The sequence below is a fragment of the Numenius arquata genome, chromosome 2, assembly GCF_964106895.1.
Source record: "Numenius arquata chromosome 2, bNumArq3.hap1.1, whole genome shotgun sequence".
NCBI lineage: Eukaryota > Metazoa > Chordata > Aves > Charadriiformes > Scolopacidae > Numenius > Numenius arquata.
Window position 1 is genome coordinate 73,660,001 of NC_133577.1, and position 22,583 is coordinate 73,682,583.

Consider the following 22,583-nt stretch of genomic DNA (forward strand, 5'->3'; position numbering starts at 1 on the left):
GCTTGAAAAGGGCTCCTGGTTGAGGAGTGAGAGGCGTGGGGATGGCTAGGGTCTGGGCAGCACACCAGGTGGATGGGGCTTTGCTGCAGGCAGGGGTTGAGGCTCACAAAAGCAGCAGAACAGAGCAGGCTGTGGCGTCCCAGCCTTTATTTCTTCTCTGTTGGTGCTAGTTTGGGAGGCCTGAACCAGCTTTGGCCAGTTTGGCCAAAGCACAGGCACCTAATCACTGCAGGGCAGGCATATCCCTCTGCAGAACTGTGTTCAGATTTGCACGCTAATAAAGTGTCCCGGTTTGAAGTAAAACCGAACCAATTTTCTGTTCTGTAACTTTACATCCTAGCTAGGCCTCCTCTAACTCTCTGAAATTAACGGCATATTGTGGAGAAAACTGCTCGTTCTCAGAATGATAAGACCAATGTTTGTGCTCCATGCCAAGGAATGGTATGCAGGGAGGCCCTTGCTTATACTTATTGCTATAACAACCAAGGTCAGCCAATTCCGTTATTTGCCCCCTTAGAGGGTCAGAAACGGAAAAAACGTAGAGGGGTCACATCAGTGGGGAGGAGTGGACAGGACAGGTGACCCAAACCTGACCAACTGGGGTATTCCATCCCATCTGCCCCATGCTCAGTATAAAAGCTGAGGGATCAAAGGGTCAGCCCTCTTCCTGCGATGGCCGACGTCCAGAGAGGACTCTGTCTGTTCATCTGCCTTTGATCCCGATCCGTGTGTTCCTGACTCCAGAGCTGGAATCCAGTTCCCATTCGTCACTGAGTCCAGTCTGGGACTTCCCCAGTGCCTGCCAGTGATGTGACTGTCATCCTGGGAGCTTGATGCGGTTTTGTATATATTGTATCTATTTCATTATTTTCTTCTTTATTTTTATTTTAATATTAATTTTTCATTAAAGTAGTTTAGTTCATTCTAAACTTCTGAATCTCCTTATCTCTTTCTCCTCCTCTCTCCTCTTTTGGGGGGGGAAGGGGGGGGAAGGGCCATCTGCCAGTCCGGTTTTGGTAAATTCAGCCAAAACCACGACATAAAGTATTGATAAAGAAGGGGGAGAAAGAAAGAGGGCAAGACAACTTACAAAAATGAATTAAGAAGTAAAGTATCTGTAACTATTTCAACCCAGAGAAACATTGACAAAGATGTTGGAGGATTAGACTTGCAAGACTTACACAGAAACATTCAAAGAGTTAAACATATCTAACCTGGCTAAGCAATGCTGAAGGGGGGGACATGACAGACACAAGGATCTGATGAGTCACAGGGGGAGAGGGACTATCAAAGGCAGTAGTAATGCCACTTTTGTCTTTCTTCCTGAAGTGCTTCTGCATCTTTGTTAAGATTGTTATGTTAAAGTTTTAGTTAAGACACTGCAAAGATTCTAGTTCCTACTGTAATCGGGACAGTTCCCAGTCTGATGTGGTTCTGTAGAGGGTTCACTTCATATTTAATGTGTCATGTTCAGAATGAGGTTAAAGATCATTACAGTAGAAAGAGTAGCAGGTATGCCTGCCCAAGCAGCATTTTGACAGTGTACTTTTCCTTCTTTTGAGAGACTGCAGCACCTTTCTGGGAGTGTATAGACAAGACTGTATTTCAAGAGAGGCATTAATCTTAAAAACATTTTTGCACCAGTTAAACTCCAGAATAAATAATGTCAAGCATGTGTCATATATTCTCATCCATAGTACAGCCTAACCGTTCCACCAGCTTTCTTTACCTCCCCCCATTCCCCTTGACTCCCAGCCAGCACAACATCGCCCTTGTCAAGAGCCCAAGATACACATTTCAGCAGAACTGGACAGTGTTTAGCCTTCAGAGTCACATTATTGATTTGAAGTTCGTGGTTAACTAGTGGTCTCTCTTCTTCTTTAGTGTTTGTAGTGGACATCAGTAGAAATCAACATGTATCCCTGTGGGGAGAAGAACAGTCACTGAAATGATACGAATTACAAAATTACAAAATGAAGGGTTTTTTTTTGTTTTGGTTTTGTTTTTTTTTTTTTGGTGGGTTTTTTGTTGTTTTATTTTGTTTCAACTCAATCCTTGTGTTAAAGGTCAGAAAAATCTTTGCAAAAGATCCCTACCTTTCCCTGGGTGCTATCCCTTTTCATCATCTAAAGGTCATACAGGCAACACACAAAAGTTTATCTGAGCCTTGAGGCCACTAGGCAATCATCACAAGGTGGATTATTTTTACCTAATTTGAGCCATTTAAGAATTAGCCATCTAATCTAAATTTACCCTTAGGGCTTCCCCCATTGTCAGCACATACAGAGCAAGGAACCTGCAGAGAGCAGCCCATCACAGTCTAATATGGTTATCTATCAAAAGTGGGAAGAATTGTCTTTCTTACTATTGACCATAGCCAATGGACTGGGACTGGAAGTGGAGAGTATAAAAATAGCTTTTAAATAGGAATCCCATTCACTTTGATAGGGTATAGCAATTCTCCTGTGTCCCCTCTCATTCCTGTTTACTGATGAGGAGACTGATTAGAGAAAGTGAGGTGGGGGAATGGGCTCTTCATTCATAATTAGCCTATAAGGTCATTGGCAACTAGTGCCACTGAAAGCAGTTTCCAAGCAATTATATTTTGTAGGGACTGCATAGCTGGCTGCTGCCAGGTATGTGGAACGCAAAGAAAGATTAAAAAAATCCTTTGTGTTTCTCTCCTGAGTTGTGCTTTGTGCTTAATCACAAACAAGGATTCGAGACTGTTTCTGCAGGGCTGAAAATCACTGAGAAGCTGATAAACAAGTGGAGAAATCTAAGTGGCTTACCCATTTTCTGGGAGTTCATTTGTCAGCAATGCCTTTGTACTGATTGATTCTCTAGCAAATTTCTGTGTGTTCAAACTAAGGGCTAGAGCATGTTGTGAGAGGCACAGAACACGGTGTGATTTGGAGAACAACCAGAAGGCAAAGAATATTTTCTGAGAGCTCACTAACTACTTTTGACTAGTAGCCTCAGTCGTTATCACCAGTTATTAACAAAATCCAGTCATCCTAGGTGCACAAAATTGAATTCACCTCACTCATATTTCATAGAATGGTTAGAGTTGGAAGGGACCTTAAAGATCATCGAGCTCCACCCCCCCTGCCATGGGCAGGGACACCTCCACCAGATCAGGTTGCTCAAAGCCCCATCCAGCCTGGCCTTGAACACTTCCAGGGATGGGGCATCCACAACTTCCCTGGGCAACCTGTTCCAGTGCCTCACCACCCTCACAGTAAAGAATTTCCTCCTAATATCTAATCTAAATCTCCCCTCTTCCAATTTAAAACCATTACCCCTTGTCCTGTCACTACATCTCCTGACAAAGAGTCCCTCTCCGGCTCTCCTGTAGGCTCCCTTCAGATATTGGAAGGCTGCTATGAGGTCTCCCCGGAGCCTTCTCTTCTCCAGGCTGAACAACCCCAGCTCTCTCAGCCTGTCTTCATAGGGGAGGTGCTCCATCCCTCTGATCATCTTCATGGCCCTCTGCTGGACCCGTTCCAACAGGTCCATGTCCTTCCATTTCAACTATTCCCGTTAAATTCAGCAGGACTGTATGGATAGCGATAACTCTAATCTGATTTGATTGGCCAAACTTGGATGAATTGTTAAAGGTAACCTGTTTTCACACTCAATTGCAACTTGAAAGGCTGAGCGAGCTGTGCATTTGATCACTTCGTGGTTAGGTGTTCAATGCAGTTCTAGCTTTTCCTCTCAAAGAAAGATAAATTTGTTTCTAATAAGATTTCACTATTATTACAGATCTCAGTTTAAACCCAGAGCGAATAACCTTTTCATGGGAGTGTCAAAATCTCACCTGTACAAGTGTAATGTGAGGTCTCGTCAAGGTAACATTGGCCAGATTGGGAAGAGGGAATCCTTTTGACAGTTTAGCTTAAAAAAAGAGACAAACCACAATGATTTTGGCATGCACTGGAAAGATAATAAACACCTGCCCTTCAAAAACCCCGTTTGTCCAGAGATTTCTAGGTCATTTGCAACAACTAACCTCTCAGTCTGGGAGGTAGATAGGATGCTCATTTACCAATGGGGAAAAAGAATTACAGATGCTTTTCTCTTGGCATAACGTTGAGCCAAACCAAGGCATTTCATGTTCAACACATTACATACTAAGTGATTTGTCCCTAGTGACCCGGGGGATTGTTAATACAGCTCTAGCATCATTAGAATCCGCCCCCATTTGTCTCCATTCATTAAGGAAGGTGAAGTTCATCCCAGTGCAGAGGGCTATGTCTGCAAAGCACAAAGCTACGTCTCCCTCCAGGGCCTTAAATAAGATTTATGAGAGGCAAAAGCCCTGTGCTGGTCTAATAGAGAGGAATACATTTCACATGCAGTGGCCTCAGGCAGGTGTGCAGGCTAGAGAGACGTGCTTCTCCCTGATGCATCAGGGCCACCTCGAGTGAGGCGAAGGCAGGTGAATTACGAGTTTCCAACTCCTTTTTGCAGAACAGTGCCAATGAGAGGCTATACTTGCACCCCCACAAATCAATCTCCCCCTTCCACTGCTTACTGGCTGATGGTCATTTTCCTTTTAAGTTAATGGGAAGTGGAAACTTAAGCAGAAAGTCAGTAGAAGTTCATAGCATCACCCACTCTGCTGAAAGCTTTTAGCTTAGAAATACAACCTTACCATTAGCTGATGGAATGACTTCAGTCTGTAAAATGTAAGACAGGATGTTCTCCAGAAGTGAGATCTGCCACAGACAAGAAAACTGAGTTAGCCATCACTTCCTGGTAGTGGTAGAACTGCGGTGCCCTAATCCTGGATGGAATTAGTAGGCTCCTGTTCAATTTTCAGTTCTCATTTGGCCCAAAAGAGTCATAACCTAAAGTGTCCTTTGGATCCTACGTTTGGAATAATGCAAAGGAAGTGAGATGCAAAATGCAAATGGCTTTCATCACGCTTGGACAACATTTTCATTTAAAGCAGTCTGTTTCCTTTATTTGTGCGATAATTTATCACCAATAGCAAAGCAGGACCAGAACAGTATTAATCCTTTCTCCTCAGCTACTCAGAACTGATTGATTGTACTCAGAATAAAATGACTCTCTGCGGAGGCAGGGTTTCCCCTGCAAGGCGACAACTGCACTATTTCAGGCACCTGAGACTGGTGGTTTGGCTCCAAATCCCTGCTGTAATTCTGAGCACCTGTGATGAGCACCAGCACACCACATGGCCCGTGTCCCTGCCTCAGTTGTGTGTGTGATCGCTTAGGCAGCGATCTCTGGTGCTGCTACAGTTCCCTTGAGCACCATGTGTTTCACCGTTACGATTCGAGAGATCTCTCTGCTACCGACAAAATATAATACACCACTCCGGGAACCTACAAAATATTTCATTTTCAGAGCACTAACTTGCCCCAAATAACATACTTTTAAGTCCGCAGCAAAGAGGTGGCTGCTAGAGGACTGGAAAAGAGCCATCCAGGAACGAAGCCAAATGATTTAGAAATACAAATACAATTTAGCAGCTTACTCTTTAGCCTTGATAACACTGATATTCCTGGTTTGCATTTCCTATGTGCTTAAACTATCCACTTACCTCAAAAAAGCCAACATTGGAGTGGGCTAGGGAGAACTGGAGCCTGAGGGAAAGAAATGAAACAAGATGAGTCACTAGAAAGGATAAACATGGGTCTTTTTAGTCTGGAGTAGAGAAGGCTGAGGGGGGATCTGATCAACACCTATAAATACTTAAGGGGTGGGTGTCAGGAGGATGGGGCCAGTCTTTTTTCAGTGGTGCCCAGTGACAGGACAAGAGGAAATGGGCACAAACTTGAACATAAGAAGTTCCATCTAAACATGAGGAGGAACTTCTTTACTTTGAGGGTGGCAGAGCCCTGGAACAGGCTGCCCAGAGAGGTGGTGGAGTCTCCTTCTCTGGAGACATTGAAAACCCAGTTGGACACGTTCCTGTGCAACCTGCTCTAGGTGGACCTGCTCTGGCAGGGGGTTTGGACTAGCTGATCTCCAGAGGTCCCTTCCAACCCCATATCATTCTGCAATTCTGTGATTCTATTCTAGTCATGTGCAGTCCCTACTGTAGAGCTCCAGGCCTTAAGAAACATCTGTAAAGAGACTTTGGAAGCAATATATTTTACACAATGCGTAATGCCTCATAGAGAGAAAGACGTGCCTTGCTTACCCTTCTCCCTCTGTGCTGTATTTTGGAAATGCTACTGACAATTGACTTTGTCAGGGCTAAGCATCAAGGACTTGCAGGCTCTCAGATATTTTGCAAGGATTTTGGTACCTCTGCATAATACTTTGATGTGAGCCTTACCGGGGTGGGAAGAAAAATTCTGTTCATGGTATGGTACTGCTGCTGATGGCTGTGTTGCTAATATTTCTGTTTCCAAATTCAAATACTTATTCAGTACATACTCAAGTATCCAAATGTGTATTCAAAACATAATTTCTAAGTTTCCACAGAACCAGCATCCCAGCTCTCAGCACACTAGATTTTTCTTTCTGAATTTGCTGCAAAAAAATGCGAACAGTACTACCCTCCTTAAATTCCTAACGTCTCTGTGCCCTGATGAACTCTGCATATTCTTAACCCTTTAACTGTCTTCCCAAGGGACTTTTGTGAAATCAGGGTCCCAATTCCCAGCTGTGAGGTCCTGGTATACAGAGTTTTTTTCTATAAAATGTGACACGTTAGATGTCTAAACGCTCAAGCCTCTGGTCTCCAGCTTTCTGATCCTTGGGAGTTGCAGTGCCTTAGGTGAAGAATCTCTGCTATAAGAATATCAGCGTAGGGGAACTGTAGGGGTCCAGATTCTTTACTGTGTCCTGGACTCCTTTGCACTTTTTTAGTGTCACAGGTGGGCTAGAAAGTAGTTGCATCTTGCCAGCTGGAAAGTGATGAGGGAAGTTCTCATGTGATTCACAGTCATCATAATTGCCCTGCACACTTCATTTAGCTGGCTCAGAGGGGAGAGTAGATGTCAGGAGCAGAGAATTCCAATGAGACCCCTGCCCTCCAGCAATCCACAGCTGGTGGGCAGTCCCTTGGGGACTGTGGCAGTTGTCACAGAGGAGCTTCCTGACTCCTCTAAACTTGTGCAGCCCCATAGAGAACTGGAGAATCTAATGCCGATGAACTCACCAGGGAAACACATTCATTAAATTATGGTTATCTGATCATGTGCCTAAACTGCTAACGTTGGGATTGCTAACACTTCCAAATGGCTGGAAAACCCTTTCCATCCCAGATTGAATTACCTGTTTAAACATAGTGAGCCCACCAATTTCTGGTCAAATATATTCAGAGCGATGCTGGTATTGGCTGCCTGCAGAAGAAAGAAACCATGGGTTACCAGATACAAAAACACAGGACCCTTGCTCTGAATTCATCACAAATACAGAAATACCATCTTCCCAGTTACTTAGGGAAGCTGTTTCATGTAGATGCAACTTTCTTCCTAGCCCATGGCCCGTGCAAGGCTGCACACAGTAATTGTCTGCTTGTCTGAATGGCACTGGCAGGAGCTGAGATGTGGGTAATGAGATTTCACTAATCATGGACATTTTCAGTTAAATGAACAAATTTCCAAGAGACATGACTTATGCCTGCAAAACTGTCATTCCAGGGAACAAAACTTTGGTTAATCAGAGTTGCTATATGTTTGGACTTTTGTCCATCTATAGGAAAAGGTTCTTTGTCATAGAAATATCCTATAGGTTAGGTGGGGCCACATAAGCACCACCTGCAACTAAGGGGAATTTGCATGGTTAAGTACTAGAAATCTGGTACTTTGGTTTTTTGTACAGTTTTAACAGAAGGAAGGAACAAACGTATTTAACCCTGAGTTAAACGTCACCTTGTTCATTGTACTTACTATGTTCATAGTGAACAACAACTGGGTGGTTGAGTCTGGCAGAACAGCAAACACCTCCATGGAGCCCTGAATCTCTACCGTGAAGGAATCCTGCTCTAAGCTGATGACAGGTATTTCAGTAGCCATAAGCTTCAACATCACTGGGTAGGGTGTAACTGAATATTTGGCTACCTGTAAGGTTCCAAGACAACACAAAAAGAGACAGAAAAATGCTTTTCTTGTAGAACAGATCAGAATACTACATTTTCTCATTCTCAAAGCATTTTGAAGTAGTTCTTTAAGAGGAGGTTAAGGACAGCCGTTAACATAAGACTCTTTCAAGCAAGCAGGAGGTAGAAGTTTTCTGTGGTGATAAACAGTCTTGGCCACATCAGGAATGCAGTGGGAAGTTCTTTCCACTCTAGGAATACGGTTTTTTCTATATCACTTTGAGAGAAATTAAATACTTGCTTGTGAACACAGGAGAGGAATAGAACATGAATGTCATGTTTAAGTCACACAATAAAAGAGCTCAGGAGTCATTCACTTCGAGATTAACCATCTCATGAGACAGGTTCCTGCCTTGGATTGTCCTCAGAGGAGCCTCAGTCTGGCCATTGCCTGAAAGGCGAGTGGGTTCACCAAGCTCATTACTTAGAACAGAGGGAGTGAAATATTAGCATCAACACTCATGGCATTTTACAGAGAAGACTGTATGATGACTGCCCTTGGAGGATTCTTAGATTTCTGAGGAAGGAACTTAATACCTTCTGGGAAGCAAACAAGGATGTGAAATCCTTCAAACCACGATTTCATCCATCGTTGGCATTCATGGCCTAGGGTCTCTTATGCTCATTTTTGTTTTCTCATTCTGTCTGAGAAAGCTGGTGGAAGCTATGCATGCTTATATTCTCTGTCCTGTTATATTCAACTCCTCCACCTAAAATAAAGAAATCCTGTGCACCTGCCTTGTCTGTTCCATAGATATAATGTTTCCTGCCCATCTGTTAGCTTGGTTTCCTGCACATGGCCACTATAGTCCCTTCCTAGATCTTTACTGAATTCCTTTCTGCTAGACACTCACAGGCTAGCAGTGAAGCAAAGACAATTATGCAGGTCTGGGCAGGAGAAAGGAGTTATTTCTGAGCTGAAGCCCTCTTAGAAGTCCATCAAAGCAAGAAGCTTTTTCCTGCCTGGGCCTGGTTTTAGGTGGGAAGAGCTGTGGCTTTGGCACAGTGCCCAGAGTAAAGATTGATGTGCAAGATTATGGGCCAACTTTGGTAACAGTGCAAGTCATCCAACTCCTTGTGGGCATGGGAGGTGAAAAGGCCCATCTGCTCTGCTGTTATGAGGCATACCGGTGCCAGCTTCTCCAGCACAGGAGCCCTGGTTGCCCTACAAGCCTTTGGGATACACCAGTGGCGAGTGTCTGACACCCACACTGGGTGGTTTCCTGAGAGTTTGTAGAAGTAATGATACTCACCTCAGGGATGATACTGCCGAATATCTCTGTGCTTATATTAAAATAGCTGCAAGTCTGGAGGAAAAGAAACAAAAAAAAAAAGATAAAAGGAGTTTACCAGATTTGACCTTCATGCTTGGCTTTGATTAAATGCATTATTACTATCATTTTAATGATTTTTTGATTCTGTATCTTTTGTTCTTAGAAATATTCTTAAGGGACTAAGTATACTTAAAGCTGATTTCCAATATTATATACCAAAATACTTCCTGGGAAAGCAAATGCTTAATATTACTCTAGCTTGGGCTGCAATTGATAGATTTTGGGACTTACTGAAACTCCTGGAGACAGGCTAGCCAAGTCTGCTAGCCTCCAATGCATAGCTACTGTGCTTTGACATATGCTTTTCTTCCATGGGCCCTGTAGTACTTTCAGTCCATGAAGACTCCTCAGAAAACAGCCACTGAGGCTGCTAAATTCCCCAGAGTAGATCCTTTGTCCGCATCAGAAAAGTCTATGCCTCAGGTTTACAAAACCCTTCTTTTTTTTGTAGCAAAGTTGCAGTATTTTGTACCTTGCTCAGTGGAACTTGGCACCCTGGCTGTGGCCTGAGGCACCTATATAGAGCATAAATAAAAGAGCATAACAATACTCTGCTATTTATGGTCTACTGTCTCAGGACTTTGCAGGCCAATTAGCAGCTTTATACAGCCACATACTGACAGCTGGCGGGTCAAAGGCCCTTCTTGGATGACCTGAGCCACTTAGACCCCATTCCTCTGTGTCCTACTCACCTCCTCTGTAATGGTGATGTTGAAGGCCCCTGCAGTGTAGTAAGCAAATGAGGAGGTCTGAAAGAAATACTCGGAGAAGGCAAGGTGGAGCATGGAGTCACTTTCGTCTGGGATAGCAAAGGGAGCTGCCACACAGGGAAAACCAGTATAATTTCCAGCTGGATAGACTATCCCCTGAAAAGTATTGGCAGAGAAAAAAAAAAAAAATCACAGTCAAAATATGACCACACCAGTCTTGGCAAAAAACCCCACACCAGTCTTGGCAAATAGAACTACAGGCAATTACCTTTAAGTCCAGGTCAATGAACTGTCGGAATACTGCTGGCAAGCTATTTAAGGAATAGTCTACTTCAGCCAAATCATCAATCGGCATTGGGACTGTAAAGGGTGGTAGATAAGGCAAAATACCCAATATTACAAAAAGCACAGAAAGAATTTTATGTATACATAAAATTCTAAGTCAGTTCCTGAAGGAACACAAGTTGTCCCACAGAGTAGGGAAAACACAACCAGGGACCTCCTTAACATGCATTCTGATATAAAGCTTGATGTTTCTACTGGAACCTTCTTTAAAGCACCTTCTTTAGTTTGTCTAATGTTTTCTCATAGTGGAAAAGTAAGTTTGGTCTAACTTAGAAAAAGGAAATGGCCATACCAGTGCTTCAGGGCATAAGGAGGCATTGGGATTTCTTGTCAAGCAGTTCTGAGAGCATCCAGAGTGCCTCTAACTTGCAAATACTTTCTCAGAATGGTGGGTGCCTGATCTGCTTACATACTTGTGCACACGGTATCTGCCCAACACTTTTGGTGTCTTAAACGCCCGCACATCTAACCCAAAATGATTAAAGTGAGAAGCTTTTATAGAAAGGAGCTTTTTCATTTTGCCTTTGGCAAGTCTGATAAATAGGTGAGTAAAAGTTAAATTTCCAGGCAGGCTAGGAGAGCAGGCTTCAGCTTGTGAAGTGCTATGTGTGCAGGAGGGCTCAGAGCATGGTAGGAAAGGGAAAATTCCCTTAGCATCAGTGTTGTGGCCTTTAGAGGCATTTGTGTCTTTAGTGGCGTTTCTGACAACAGAAGTGCACACTGCCACATTTGCAAGTTGAAAATAGCTCCGAAGTCCTTTTCTTCTCAGAAATATAATTTTCTTGTCCAAGCACAACTCTCTTTATTTAGCTTTGGTCCTGTAAGCAAGGGAGCAGACAGATCAGAGGGTCTGATACCACTCCTGGAGGCTTTGCTGACCAGCTGCTGTTAAGGAAGCTGCAGAATTTCACTGAACAGGAGGGAGAAGACAGAACGAAGAGATATCACTAGTGACTCACCATTCAGTGATCGGAGGTCTTCATCTAGCAAGTGGATCCCAGATCTGATGTTGGGACATGACTGTATAAAAGCACATTCAAGTTATGGCTTGATTAGTGTGGACCTGTAAGCACCTCTCACCTTGGTGCTAGCATATATGACTGCTTATGTGACACACATTGCAGCATTTGTTTGTCAAAACACCTAAATTAGTTTTTCTTCAACTAACTGGTTCCCCGAGGTTCCAAGTTGGTCCAGTATAAGCGTGTCCTATGTCAGAGCTGCCTTTAGGCAACAAAGTGAGAAGTTGCCAAAGGCAGCCTGATGGGGGTGACAAAACCACAGCCTTAAATAGCACAAGAAGGAGACAGAGATCTCACATTGGTCTCACAGGAGAGATCCCTCTGAGAGATCTGTGGGCTGAATCACGGCCATCTTAATCTCTGTCTCCTCTCAGAGGTCCTGGGCAGGTTGTCACTAGAACTACGCACCTCTTTGATATGATGAAGTTTAAATATGTCTTACTATCAGGTGATGTACTACAACTTATCTATGCATCACCCAATATATGTTTTGTCTGTTGAGTATAAAAATTACCCAAACCCCAAGATGTCTGTAGGCAGAGACTTATTCTGCATTGGAATGAGAGAATAACTACATTTTCTGGCCCTGCTGCTGCCTGGGTTGAACCTAGCTGTGGACTAGTCAATATCTTGGCCATGAAGTTGGCACTTTATCTGGAAGCATTTCTGGCTGACAAAATGGTGACTGTGCTGATCAGACCAGGACTATACTATTTTTCTAGTTGTTCCTTTGCCAAGTTCACAGCACTGACCTGTGAAAATCATATTCCTTAAACCCCTCCCCTACACAATTTGAAAGACTTACATTAGTGACCAAGCTCCTGTGAATGGGTTTCTTCAGATACTTGATAAAGAAGTTATGCAGGAAACTAGATGAAAGGAAGAAAGCAATTTGTGGGTGAAATACTACAGTCAGTAACAGGAAATCAGATATCTCCAAAGCAAATAAATTTAATGGCCTCTGAGTGTGATATTCTAGCACACAAGGGAGCTTTCTGAAATGTAACAACTATCAAGAGAGCCACCATCTAAAAGGAGATAATTTCACCACTAGGCATCTCAGCAAGTTGTCTGGGTAGATTCATCTTTTTGAATAAGGAAGTCTTCATGTTACCACCATCATGTATGTATAAACACAGAATAAATAAATAGTCTCTGCACTAGGAACTTCCAATACAAGTGGAAGTTATATTGGAAGTTGTGTTCCAAAATCAACCAACCAAACAAAAAAACAAACCTAAAACCAGATGACAAGAGTTGTATTCAGAGAGTGAGAGAAGCACACGAGAACAATGAAATAATATTGCACAGGGTCATAAGCAGAGGCACAACAGACAGCAGCCTGGTTCTGTTCAGTTTAGAAAGCACTGTGACTAGGAGTACTTAAAGCATAGTACAAGCATGTAGCTTCTACCTAGAGCTGAAGGTTAGGGCAGTATTTGGAAAGAAGTGAGTGCTCAAGAACCACAAGGGGTTGTTTGATCTGACCAGAACTGCTGTATTTATCCTCTACTCAAGGGACAGTGTGCACAAATACAAAAACAATGGTCAAATTTGGCTATTTTTACACTGGTCTAGGGCCCTGATTCTCATTTGTGGTGCCTGTAGATGCCAGAATAGCTGTCCTATTTTGTGAAGTTGTCTTGTGCCATTCATTGACAGTTATCTTCTCCCAGAGTGTATACAGATCTCTTCCACTTACCCACTTTTCCCATTCAACTTGATGTCTATATCACCAGAAGTTGTCCGGCAGCTGGTAAGTGATATTGATGTATGACCTGTATTATCCAGGGGTGTTGAAAAGATTGCAGTAACAAACACCTTTGAAATATACACAGTGCTTCTTCCGCTGTCTTTGCTGCATAAAGTAAAAATAAAGAATTAACTGAGAAAACTATTTTTAATGAATGCTCAAGACTCAATTCTTAAATGGACTCTCTTCCATTCGCTGAAGAGGAAGCTATTTATCTGAATCCTTTTTATTTCGTTGCTTATAATGAAAATAGATTCTAATATGTCTGCAAAGAATCAAGTATTCTACACAAATTTCCAGCTAGGAGTTTTGGAAAGTGATGGATTTAGAAAAGTAGGTAATTCAGTATTGTAAAGTATTTTGTTCCAGTTACCAGACCTGCACCCACAATAGAGGAAACTGGAATATGCCTGATATAAGATAGGGCAAGAGAGCTGTACTGGGATCTCATCTACTGGTGTCTGAGGAGGGTCCACACAAACCCATACCAGGACCTGGAGTGCCCCACTGGGCTCTGTGCCCTCTTCCCCACCCCTCCCAGGGGTTTGGCAGTTCATGCTCGAGACCAGCTCCAATATGGTGAAGCTGTGTTATTTTGGATCAAGTTGTTCATAGCTTGACTGTGAGAAAGAGATGTGAAAAGCCTCACTGAGTGTTTCCGCCCTTAGTTTATGAGCTGCATTAGAGCTCAGGTCTTTGCTCGAGCTGTGCTGTAGGTACAACTGTGTGTGACCTTGTACTTATTTAATCCTGACAGTTCTTTACTGGCTTGACTTCCTCACTTTGCCTCAGACCTGCCTCTTTGCTATGGTCTTGCCTCGCCATCCGGACTGGTGGCTGTTCCTGGTCACTGCCACTAACCTGCTCTGCTTGCCTGTCTTGGGTACTCACTCACCAGTGAGGGCACTGCCCCTCCTGCCCTGCCATCACCCTCAGCTCCCCATGCAGCCAGGTCCCCTCTCTCGCTGTCCCTGACAGCAGAAGCCCAGAGGTACAGATCGGAGACTGCTGTAATTCAGTCAGTTTAGCAATACAGGTAATGTGGGGAAGAGGAGGGATTTCTTTCCTCTGAAACAGCCTGGGACTAGGAAGGTGCGGAGACTGCTCTAAGAATACTGCCATCTGCTTGTCCATTTTCCATCAGCTTTTGAACTATACCTCTTGGAGGCATGTCACAGGGTTTCTAACAGTGTAGCTGCAATGGAAGGGTTTATTATGCCGGACTGTGATCCACCATACTACAGTTTTTCTAAATGTGTCATTAGCTGGCAGGCTGGACAATGACAGTGTTCAGCTAGAGCATCAACTCTTTACTATTCACGGAGGAGCTTCTCAGCCATGGGCTCTTTATCAATGTTCATGACTGAGTGGGCAGGGGCCATCTCCCACCAGCAAACCTGCTGAGAAAGACCAGTCTGTACTCCTGGGTTGCTGCTACTAGCTGTTAAAGACTACCTTTGCCATGAAGGGGTCACAAGAAAAACTAGACTTTGCATTTTTATCTTTATATTCTCCATCAAGAAAAATCCCAGGACACACGAGGCTGTACATACAACATCCAGGTCCTTATGTTCCAGTTCATATTGATGGTTAGAGAGGCATTTCCAATCACCAGTTTTATCCCAGTCCCAGGTATGAGGGATATGGAAGCACTGGGGAATTCAACAGCAGTGACGTGTATTCTAGAGCATGAAAGAGATAAGGGAAAGAAAAAGAAAAGAAGAAGTTTGTATTTAATGAGTCAGGTGAACATAAAACACGATTCAAATTTCAAATACAAATTGCCGTTAGAGAGAATACTTACCTTGAAATGTTGTATTTGACATTACCAAGCCCATATTTCTCATAGCCACTCAAATCAGGGAAACGCTCCTTCTCCATATTCTGCTTCAGGATTTCCAGCCCAACCTCCTTGGCTACAGGAAAACAGGGATCAGTTCAGTTGCCTTTGATACTGCTTGGGAGTTTAGTTATATGCTTCTGGCTTAGGAGATGGGACGGACACAGAGTCAGAAGGAAGAGGGTGTCTCATTTGAGACCCAGCAGTCCTATTTCAGATCTCATTCCTAGTTATGGCAAGAGTTAAACTTACCAATTCAATATCTGAAATCAAATGAACCTTGTTATGATGTACAATGCTGTTAAGCAGCTTAATCTATCTGCTATATTGTACTCTTAAAATTTCCTTTTCTTTAAAGCCTGTGATTAGGTCATTTCCTTCCACTGCCCTTGCTTCCCAAGACGTCTGTCATACCAGGATTCAATGCAATACCACCACCGGTTCCTGAAAACATCATACGTACCATATTCCAACCCCTTCTGGGTGATCCTCACTTTGAGTCCAGGGTTGGCATTGAGTTGCCCACTGAGCAAACTTAAGAGGAGGAGAGAACAGCAAATCTTCACCATCTTCCTTGTTTTTTACAGGACCTGTTAATAAATATTTATAATAATAAATGAAGTTCATGCTGTGTCACATGGTGGATGTACTCCCTTCTCCCTCCCTGGAGGGAGCTGTTCTGTCACCAGATTTCCCTCCAGAAAGGATAAAGTGGAAAGCCCAGCAACTGTGGAAGAGAGGAACTGTTCTGCACAGGCTGCTAGAGAAACAGAGCTCCTCAGGGTAGAGGAGAAAGGTCAGCCTATTCACTGACATAGTGAGTGGAGAAAGCACTTGGGATACATCCTTCTGGACAAACCCTGTTGAAAGGGAAGTGGCACTGAATTTTTAGGCTGTAATTTTTTTTTTTCCCTCTAGTTAGTGAAATAGGTATCTTATTTTTCCCAAAATGTATGCAGCTCTCAGGGCATCCTGGTGATTCAACAGACCTTGCTGGGTCTGCAGTACCAAGCAGCACTTTGGAAAACCTGATCTGCTCATTTAGTTATAGACATAGACACCCCCACTTTAGGAACCACTTATTAAAATCTTAGCCACAACTTTGAGAAACCCTTGATTTTCCCTCCCAACAGTCAACAAAAGAAAATGTTTACATATCCCCTAGTCTGCGTGTTGATAAATGTGTTAAGTTTTATCCAAAAACTTTTCTTGCAAACTTTGTGGTCAAATGAATGTTTATTTTTGCTTTTTTCATTCTCATTAAACCACTTTTTTTGCCAATGGAGAATGATAGCCTGGTTCTCCATTCACAGATAGGGAATTTCAGTGTTCAAAGTATTTTATAAGACAAATTAATAAAGGCAACATAAGTACCTTTACTAATAATTTACATATTATTGCTAGTGGTTTTTTTCCCTTGTTTGGGCGCAACAAAAATGGACTCAGCTCTTTTATCGTCTCCTTTCAGAAAATTTTAAGGGGATACTTATAGCCCAGGACAGTGACTTAATGTCCAGGTCAAAAAAAAAAAAAATCATTTCTCATTCACAGAAGGTTGCCCTTCCCCATATACTTGGGTGGAACTGTTGTTATTTAATTAGAGCCATTCAGATGTTAAGTCTCTTTTCTAAGACAGTCATCTTTATAGTGAAGAGGGATACATCTATCTTGAAACCACCTATATTAAAACAAATTGCCCTGTGGGGAGCGCTCATCTTCCTCCTGTAACTACAGGATTCAATGTCTACCTCTGAGGTTGGTCAAGGTAGGTAAGCTGAACCTATACCTGTTACATATATTTATTATGTGCCAATGGTGACCAGTTACTGTATGGTTGTGGGGTGATCATTCAATTAATGGGGGAGCCCTGCACCTTCTGGTCATTCTTCACGTAGAGAACCTACTCCTAAAGACATAGATGCCTTCTGAAAGACACTCTGAAAGACACTCATCTTCTGGATGATGCCAATAAATAGTTGGCAATAACCAGAGACAATTTACTTTCTGACAATAAGTTCTGCTAATGGCAGCTTTTCTATAATACTGTGAGTGAGACCTGTCACTCCCTTTCACGGCATGAAAAAAACCACCAACACGCATGTTCCCCTCCACATCCCCCACAAAAACAGCCCCCAAACCCAAGCAGAAACCCACAATAAAGAGAAAGTATGGTCGGCACCACTGACTGGCTATGCAGTGGACGATCACTTGGCTCTCCCTACCTTCTCATGCACGTCACACAGCAGTCCTTGGTGGCTCTACAGGATTTACCATAGGGGTAGTGAATGAGTCAAGCAAAGTCCCATCCCAGGGGCTTCTGTGACTGGGTTTAAATTGAGATGGAACTATGCTGTATGAACCACAGGCTGCATGAAGTGTGAAAGTCAGAAGCTGTTGCTGCCAACAAGGTGTGCCAAGGAGAGTGGGAGAAGCCACCCTGATGGATAATTTTAAAACCAAACTGGACAAAATCAGATAGCAGTTTTGTTTTTGTTTTTTTCCCAGAGCTGGGAACAGTCCCCGTGGAGTTATTTGTTGCCTGAGGTTCACAGCAAGAATAGCAAACAGGTCATATTATGATGATTTTCCTTATTCCCTATTACTACACTGTGTTATGGACAGCTGAACATACATGGAAGTGTCTTTTCTAGCATCAAGTTTATGTTGAAAAATTCTTTAGTTACCACAGAGCTGTTGCAGAGCTGGGATGAAACCATCTATAAGCAGACAACTGCCTCTCCCTTAATACTTGAAAATTTATTTTGATGTTGCTGCCTCTTTCACTAGCCGTTTCATTATCAGAGGTAATAATATATCTCAAACCTCTAAAATATTTTCAGTCATGACCACAAATTAAACAAACTACAGAATTATGAGATAACATTTACTTAATTTTTGTCTACTAGACAGTTTCAAGTAATCCCACAGAACACCTTTGCCTTTAAGTACAACTAATAGTTTCTTTTCAATTTTAACTGACGGAAATTGAGAGGTGAAAGAAACACGCTTCATGTGCAGAACAAAAACAAACTACTAGAAGGAAATGTGTCTTTGACATAAGCATAGTTCTCATAACTTAAAAATCTCAAAATTTAACCAGATTTAGCTACATCTATACCTTCCCAGCAAAGCCACTCTAAACCAAAGAGTAATCACAAGGTATTTGTTACCATACCTCTCCTCTGGAGGCCGAAGAGAAGACCCTTGCTGTACCAGACCGCAGGGCTGAGGATGCTGCAGAGAAAACCCTCTGCAGCCCTGTCTTTTAAAGGAAAGAGCTGTGAGCTTGAAGAGAACCAATTGCTGCCATCTTCAATGGTATCACGCTGGGAGTGGCCTCTCTGGCAATCATGTCCCAAACTATTTTGGGTGTCCCAGGTTAAATCTATCACTCTAATTTCATTTAGGGACTGTGCAAAGGGCAGTGTAAACTGTTGGGTGGGGGTGCTCAGGCGCCGGGGTGCTGAGCTCGGGGTGACGCGTTGCCTTTGTGGCATACCGTTTCGGCACTGACTTTTCAGATAGACCTGAGAGGAAACCCCTGTGGAGACCCTATTCCAGCAGTTCCACAGGATCGATACTCATAGCCAGGTCTGTATTGTGAAAGAAATGAATGAATGTGCCACTGCTAGGAAGAGCAGATGGAAAACAACTGCCTAGGCCCATCTGTTCTGAAATTGCTCAGGATACAGAAAACCATAACTTATACAGTATTTATATTATAGTATATATATGCACTATAGTGAATATATATATATTGCAAATATATAGTATCAAGTCATTGCAGTCAATATTTGCCATTTCTTCTGCTTGCTTATCCAGTTAACCAGTACTTTAGCTAACCAGTACTACATGGCTTGTCAAAGAGGTGATTTAATCAATTAGCTTGCATGTAAAGCAAGCAAATTCCCTCAGGCGTGGAGCACTTTGCTGGACAACCTGAGTCACTTCATTGTGCAATCCATGAATAGAAAAGGGTAGAAACATTCTCAGTCAGTCAACAAATACTCATGCTTGACATAGATTTAACATTCACCACAGGGAGTCACATGCATAATAATTTCATTATTTATATCTCTGGCAACTGAGGATGAATGAAAATCACACCTCAGTTACATAAAACTCTCCTGTAAATTTTTTGCACAACTTCTGCAGCTCCTTCAAAGGAAGGGAAAAGCTCCACTATTTCCATCCATATAGATCTCCAAGATTTACAAACAACTGAATTGTCTGAAAACCTTCTCAGCTTACCCTCATCATATCCTGTTAACATTTTATGGTTCTCCTAATGGAGTACCACCCAGTTTAGATAAAACTTTCAGCAAAAGTTAACAGACTAGGGCTTCCAGAACAGTTTCATCATTTCTTTCTACGACTATAGCAGTAAAAGCTAAATATCTGCTTGTAGACACATTCAGATAGCACATTCAAATATGCTATAGTTTCTACGCCCAGGCTTTTCACCTTTCAAGGTGTTACAAGGAGCCCCTAAAAGGAATGTTTTGTTTCAGTTTTCTCTGTTTAGCCACCAAGCATTTGCTTCAATCTATATGCTATAGGGGATATAGATTGCAATCCTTTTTACCCAATATACAAGAAACCCAATGAGCTTATCAGTATGGCAATCAATGGAGACTTATTGCTGCATCTCTACAGATCACTTTGGCTTTGCATGATTCCAGTTGTTGCCTCTGGCTCGATGCTCTAGTAGTTCCCTTTCCCTGCCTCCCCCAGTTCTCCCCTTTCAACATGCGCTCTAGTCTGCGGCACACTGAGGGATGTGCATCGTTTCCATTGTTCTGTCAATGGGGAAACAACACCAGATCAAAAATGGTATACTGACCAGTAGGTAAAGTATAGGACAATACAGGGGAACTGTTGGTGTATACAGCATCCTCTTTAGTCCTAGAAGAGACAATTGCTTTGTTTGTGAGCAACAGCCAGAGGACTAGAGCTTAAGGGGCAGTGTCGTGCTAAGACCTGGCTCTGGTTTGAAAAGGACCCTTGAGCTATGGCACTTGCTGGTCAGTCCTGGAGCATGTCCCCCATTGGAAGAGAGAAGAGATGGGCACCAGAGCTTTAGCTCTCTTTTTCCCCATCTCATGAATTCTCCCCCAAATAGAAGAAAGTACCTGAAGCATTATCAATGAGGGACACCAAACTATTTAAAAATCTCCATTTGAGTTCTTCCTCTTCCATTCTTTTTCTAGGCGCTCTTCACGTACCACAGAATACAATAACTTGGAAGCCCTTCTGTGATTTACTGCTGTTTGGTTTCAGGATGGTTTTTTTCAGTGAAAAACTGTAGCAGCCAGCTAAATAAAAAAACCTGATTCAGCTAAAAATCAAACACAAGCTACATTTCTGTCCCAAGCTGGAACTGAAATTTCCGTAGTGTGACAACTGTAGACTAGTTTTCCTTCTCATACACTTTTAGTGTCTCCTGGTCAAATATCTCTGATGACACTGATATAATACAAAATAAAGTTTCCAGCTCCATTTTAAAAACCTGAGAGGTACAGAATTATTTGGAGACTGATACCCTCAAAGAGCTGCAGCTACTCACAAACAAGGAAGAACTGCTGGATGACGTAAAGGCCAAGGGTAGTTTTGGCTGCAGTGAGCATGAGACTGTGGAGTTTCAGATCCTGGGAGGAGTGAGCAAGACAAAGAACAGAATTACAGCCATAGACTTCAGATGAGCAGATTTCAGGGACCTGCTTAGCAGGATCTGTGGGAAATTGCCCTGGAGAGCAGAGGCCCAGAAGAGCTGGCTACTCTTCAAGGGCAACCGCCTTAGAGCATAAGAACAGTCCATTACAATGTTCAGACTGTTGAGCAACTGTGGCAGAAGGCCAGCCTGGATGAACATGGAGCTCCTAAGTGAGCTCAAACACAGAAAGGAAGCATACAGAAGATGGAAACTGAGACCAGCTACTTAGAAGGAACACAAAGATACTGCTTGCACATGTAGGAATGAAGTCAGGAAAGCCAAAGTTCAGTTGGAGCTGAAATTAGTTTGGGAGGTGAAAGACAACAGGAAAGGTTTCTGTTACTACATCGATAGCACAAGGAAGGCTAAAGAGAATGTGGATATATTGCTCAGTAGGCCAGGGGACTAGTGACAAGAGACATAGAAAAGGCAATTTTTACTAGCAAGACTTGTTCTCTGGCCTCCCAGGTTGCTGAGCTCCTATCTGAGTCTGTGGGAGTGAGGCAGCACCCACAGCAGAGGAAGACAGAGCTCAGGATCACTTAACCGACTTGGACGTACACAAATCCGTGGGACCAGGCAGGATGCATCTAGAGCTGCTGAAGGTTCTGCCTGGCTGATCCAATTGTGAAGCTGCTATCTATCACCTTCAAAGAGTCATGGCACTTGAGAGAGGTTCCTCATGACTGGAACAATGCAGACATCACACCTGTCTTCAAGAAGGTCAAGGAGGATGATTCAGAGAAGTCAGTCTCACCTCAGTCCCTGAGAAGGTTATGGAGCAAAATGTCTTAGAAGCCATTTCTAAAGTACATAAAAGATAAGAAAGTGACTGGGAGAAGCCAGCATGGATTTTCCAAGGGCAGACCATTCCTGAGCAACCACATCGCTTTCTGTGATAAGCTGACTGGTACTGGGGACAAGGGGAGGGCAGTGGATGTTCTATACCTTGATTTCAGCAAGGCCTTTGACACAGACTCCTGTAGTCTCATCACCAAGTTGGTGACATATGGGCTGGAGAAGGTAGATAGGAAATTGGCTAGACTGCCAAAATCGAAGGGCTGTGATCAGCAAAGTCCTGTTGTTGATCAGCAACTAGTGGAGGTCCCACAGGAATCAGTAGTGTGACCAATACTGTTTAATTCCACCTGGATGTTGGGACAGGGTGTACTCTCAGCAAGTTTGTGAACAACACCAAATTGGGTGGAGCAGTCAATGTGCTGGAGGGCAGGGCTTCTATTCAGAGAAACCTGGACAAGCTGGAGAAGTGAGCTGACAGTAACCACATAAAGTTGACAAGAGCAAGTGTGAAGTCTTGCATCTGGGAGGGAATAACTCCCCACAGCGATACAGGCTGGTGGCTATTTAGAAAGCAGCTCTGCAGGGAAGGATCTGGAGTCCTAGTGGACAAGAAGTTTAACATAAGTCTGCAGGTCCAAGTACGTGATCCTTCCCCTCTATTTGACACTTGTAGTGTCCACTTTTGGAGTAGTGTGTCCAGATTGGGTTCCCCAGTACAAGAAAGATATTGTCATCCTTGACCAAGTCCAGCAGGTGCCACCAAGGGGGCTGGAGAACATGACCTACAAGGAGAGTCTGAGAGATCAGGCCTGTTCAGCTTGGAGGAGAGAGGGCTTGAAAGACCTTTTAGTCAACAAAAGGTCAAAAGATCAAGAAGCATACAACTTTTTGGTCAGAGAATATAGAGAAAATGGAGCCAGACTCTTTTCGGAAGTGTGTGGTGATAGGACAAAAGGCAACAGAACAAGTTGGAACATGGGAA

The 22,583-nt window shown here is 43.1% G+C and overlaps 1 protein-coding gene across 1 annotated transcript; it reads right to left on the reverse strand.

The window, feature by feature from the left end:
* Positions 1–1,880: 1,880 nt before the first annotated feature.
* On the reverse strand, positions 1,881–15,656 carry BPIFC (BPI fold containing family C). The gene is made up of 15 exons (XM_074144235.1): positions 15,551–15,656; positions 15,052–15,163; positions 14,801–14,929; positions 13,197–13,352; positions 12,300–12,363; positions 11,432–11,492; positions 10,396–10,487; positions 10,110–10,283; positions 9,337–9,390; positions 7,875–8,045; positions 7,258–7,325; positions 5,573–5,615; positions 4,661–4,724; positions 3,824–3,900; positions 1,881–1,922 (listed from the first exon to the last, which is right to left on the reverse strand). The coding sequence occupies exons 1-15, from the start codon at positions 15,654–15,656 to the stop codon at positions 1,881–1,883; spliced, it is 1,413 nt and encodes a 470-aa protein (XP_074000336.1).
* Between the last annotated feature and the right edge of the window lie 6,927 nt (positions 15,657–22,583).

Coding starts and splice junctions, on each gene's coding strand:
- BPIFC (XM_074144235.1), bottom strand. CDS start 15,656: ATGGTGAAGATTTGCTGTTCTCTCCTCCTCTTAAGTTTGCTCAGTGGG. Junction 13,353..14,800: donor AACATAAGGACCTGGATGTT/GTATGTACAGCC, acceptor TACTTTATGCAG/CAAAGACAGCGGAAGAAGCA. Junction 10,488..11,431: donor AGACCTCCGATCACTGAATG/GTGAGTCACTAG, acceptor CACCCTTTACAG/TCCCAATGCCGATTGATGAT.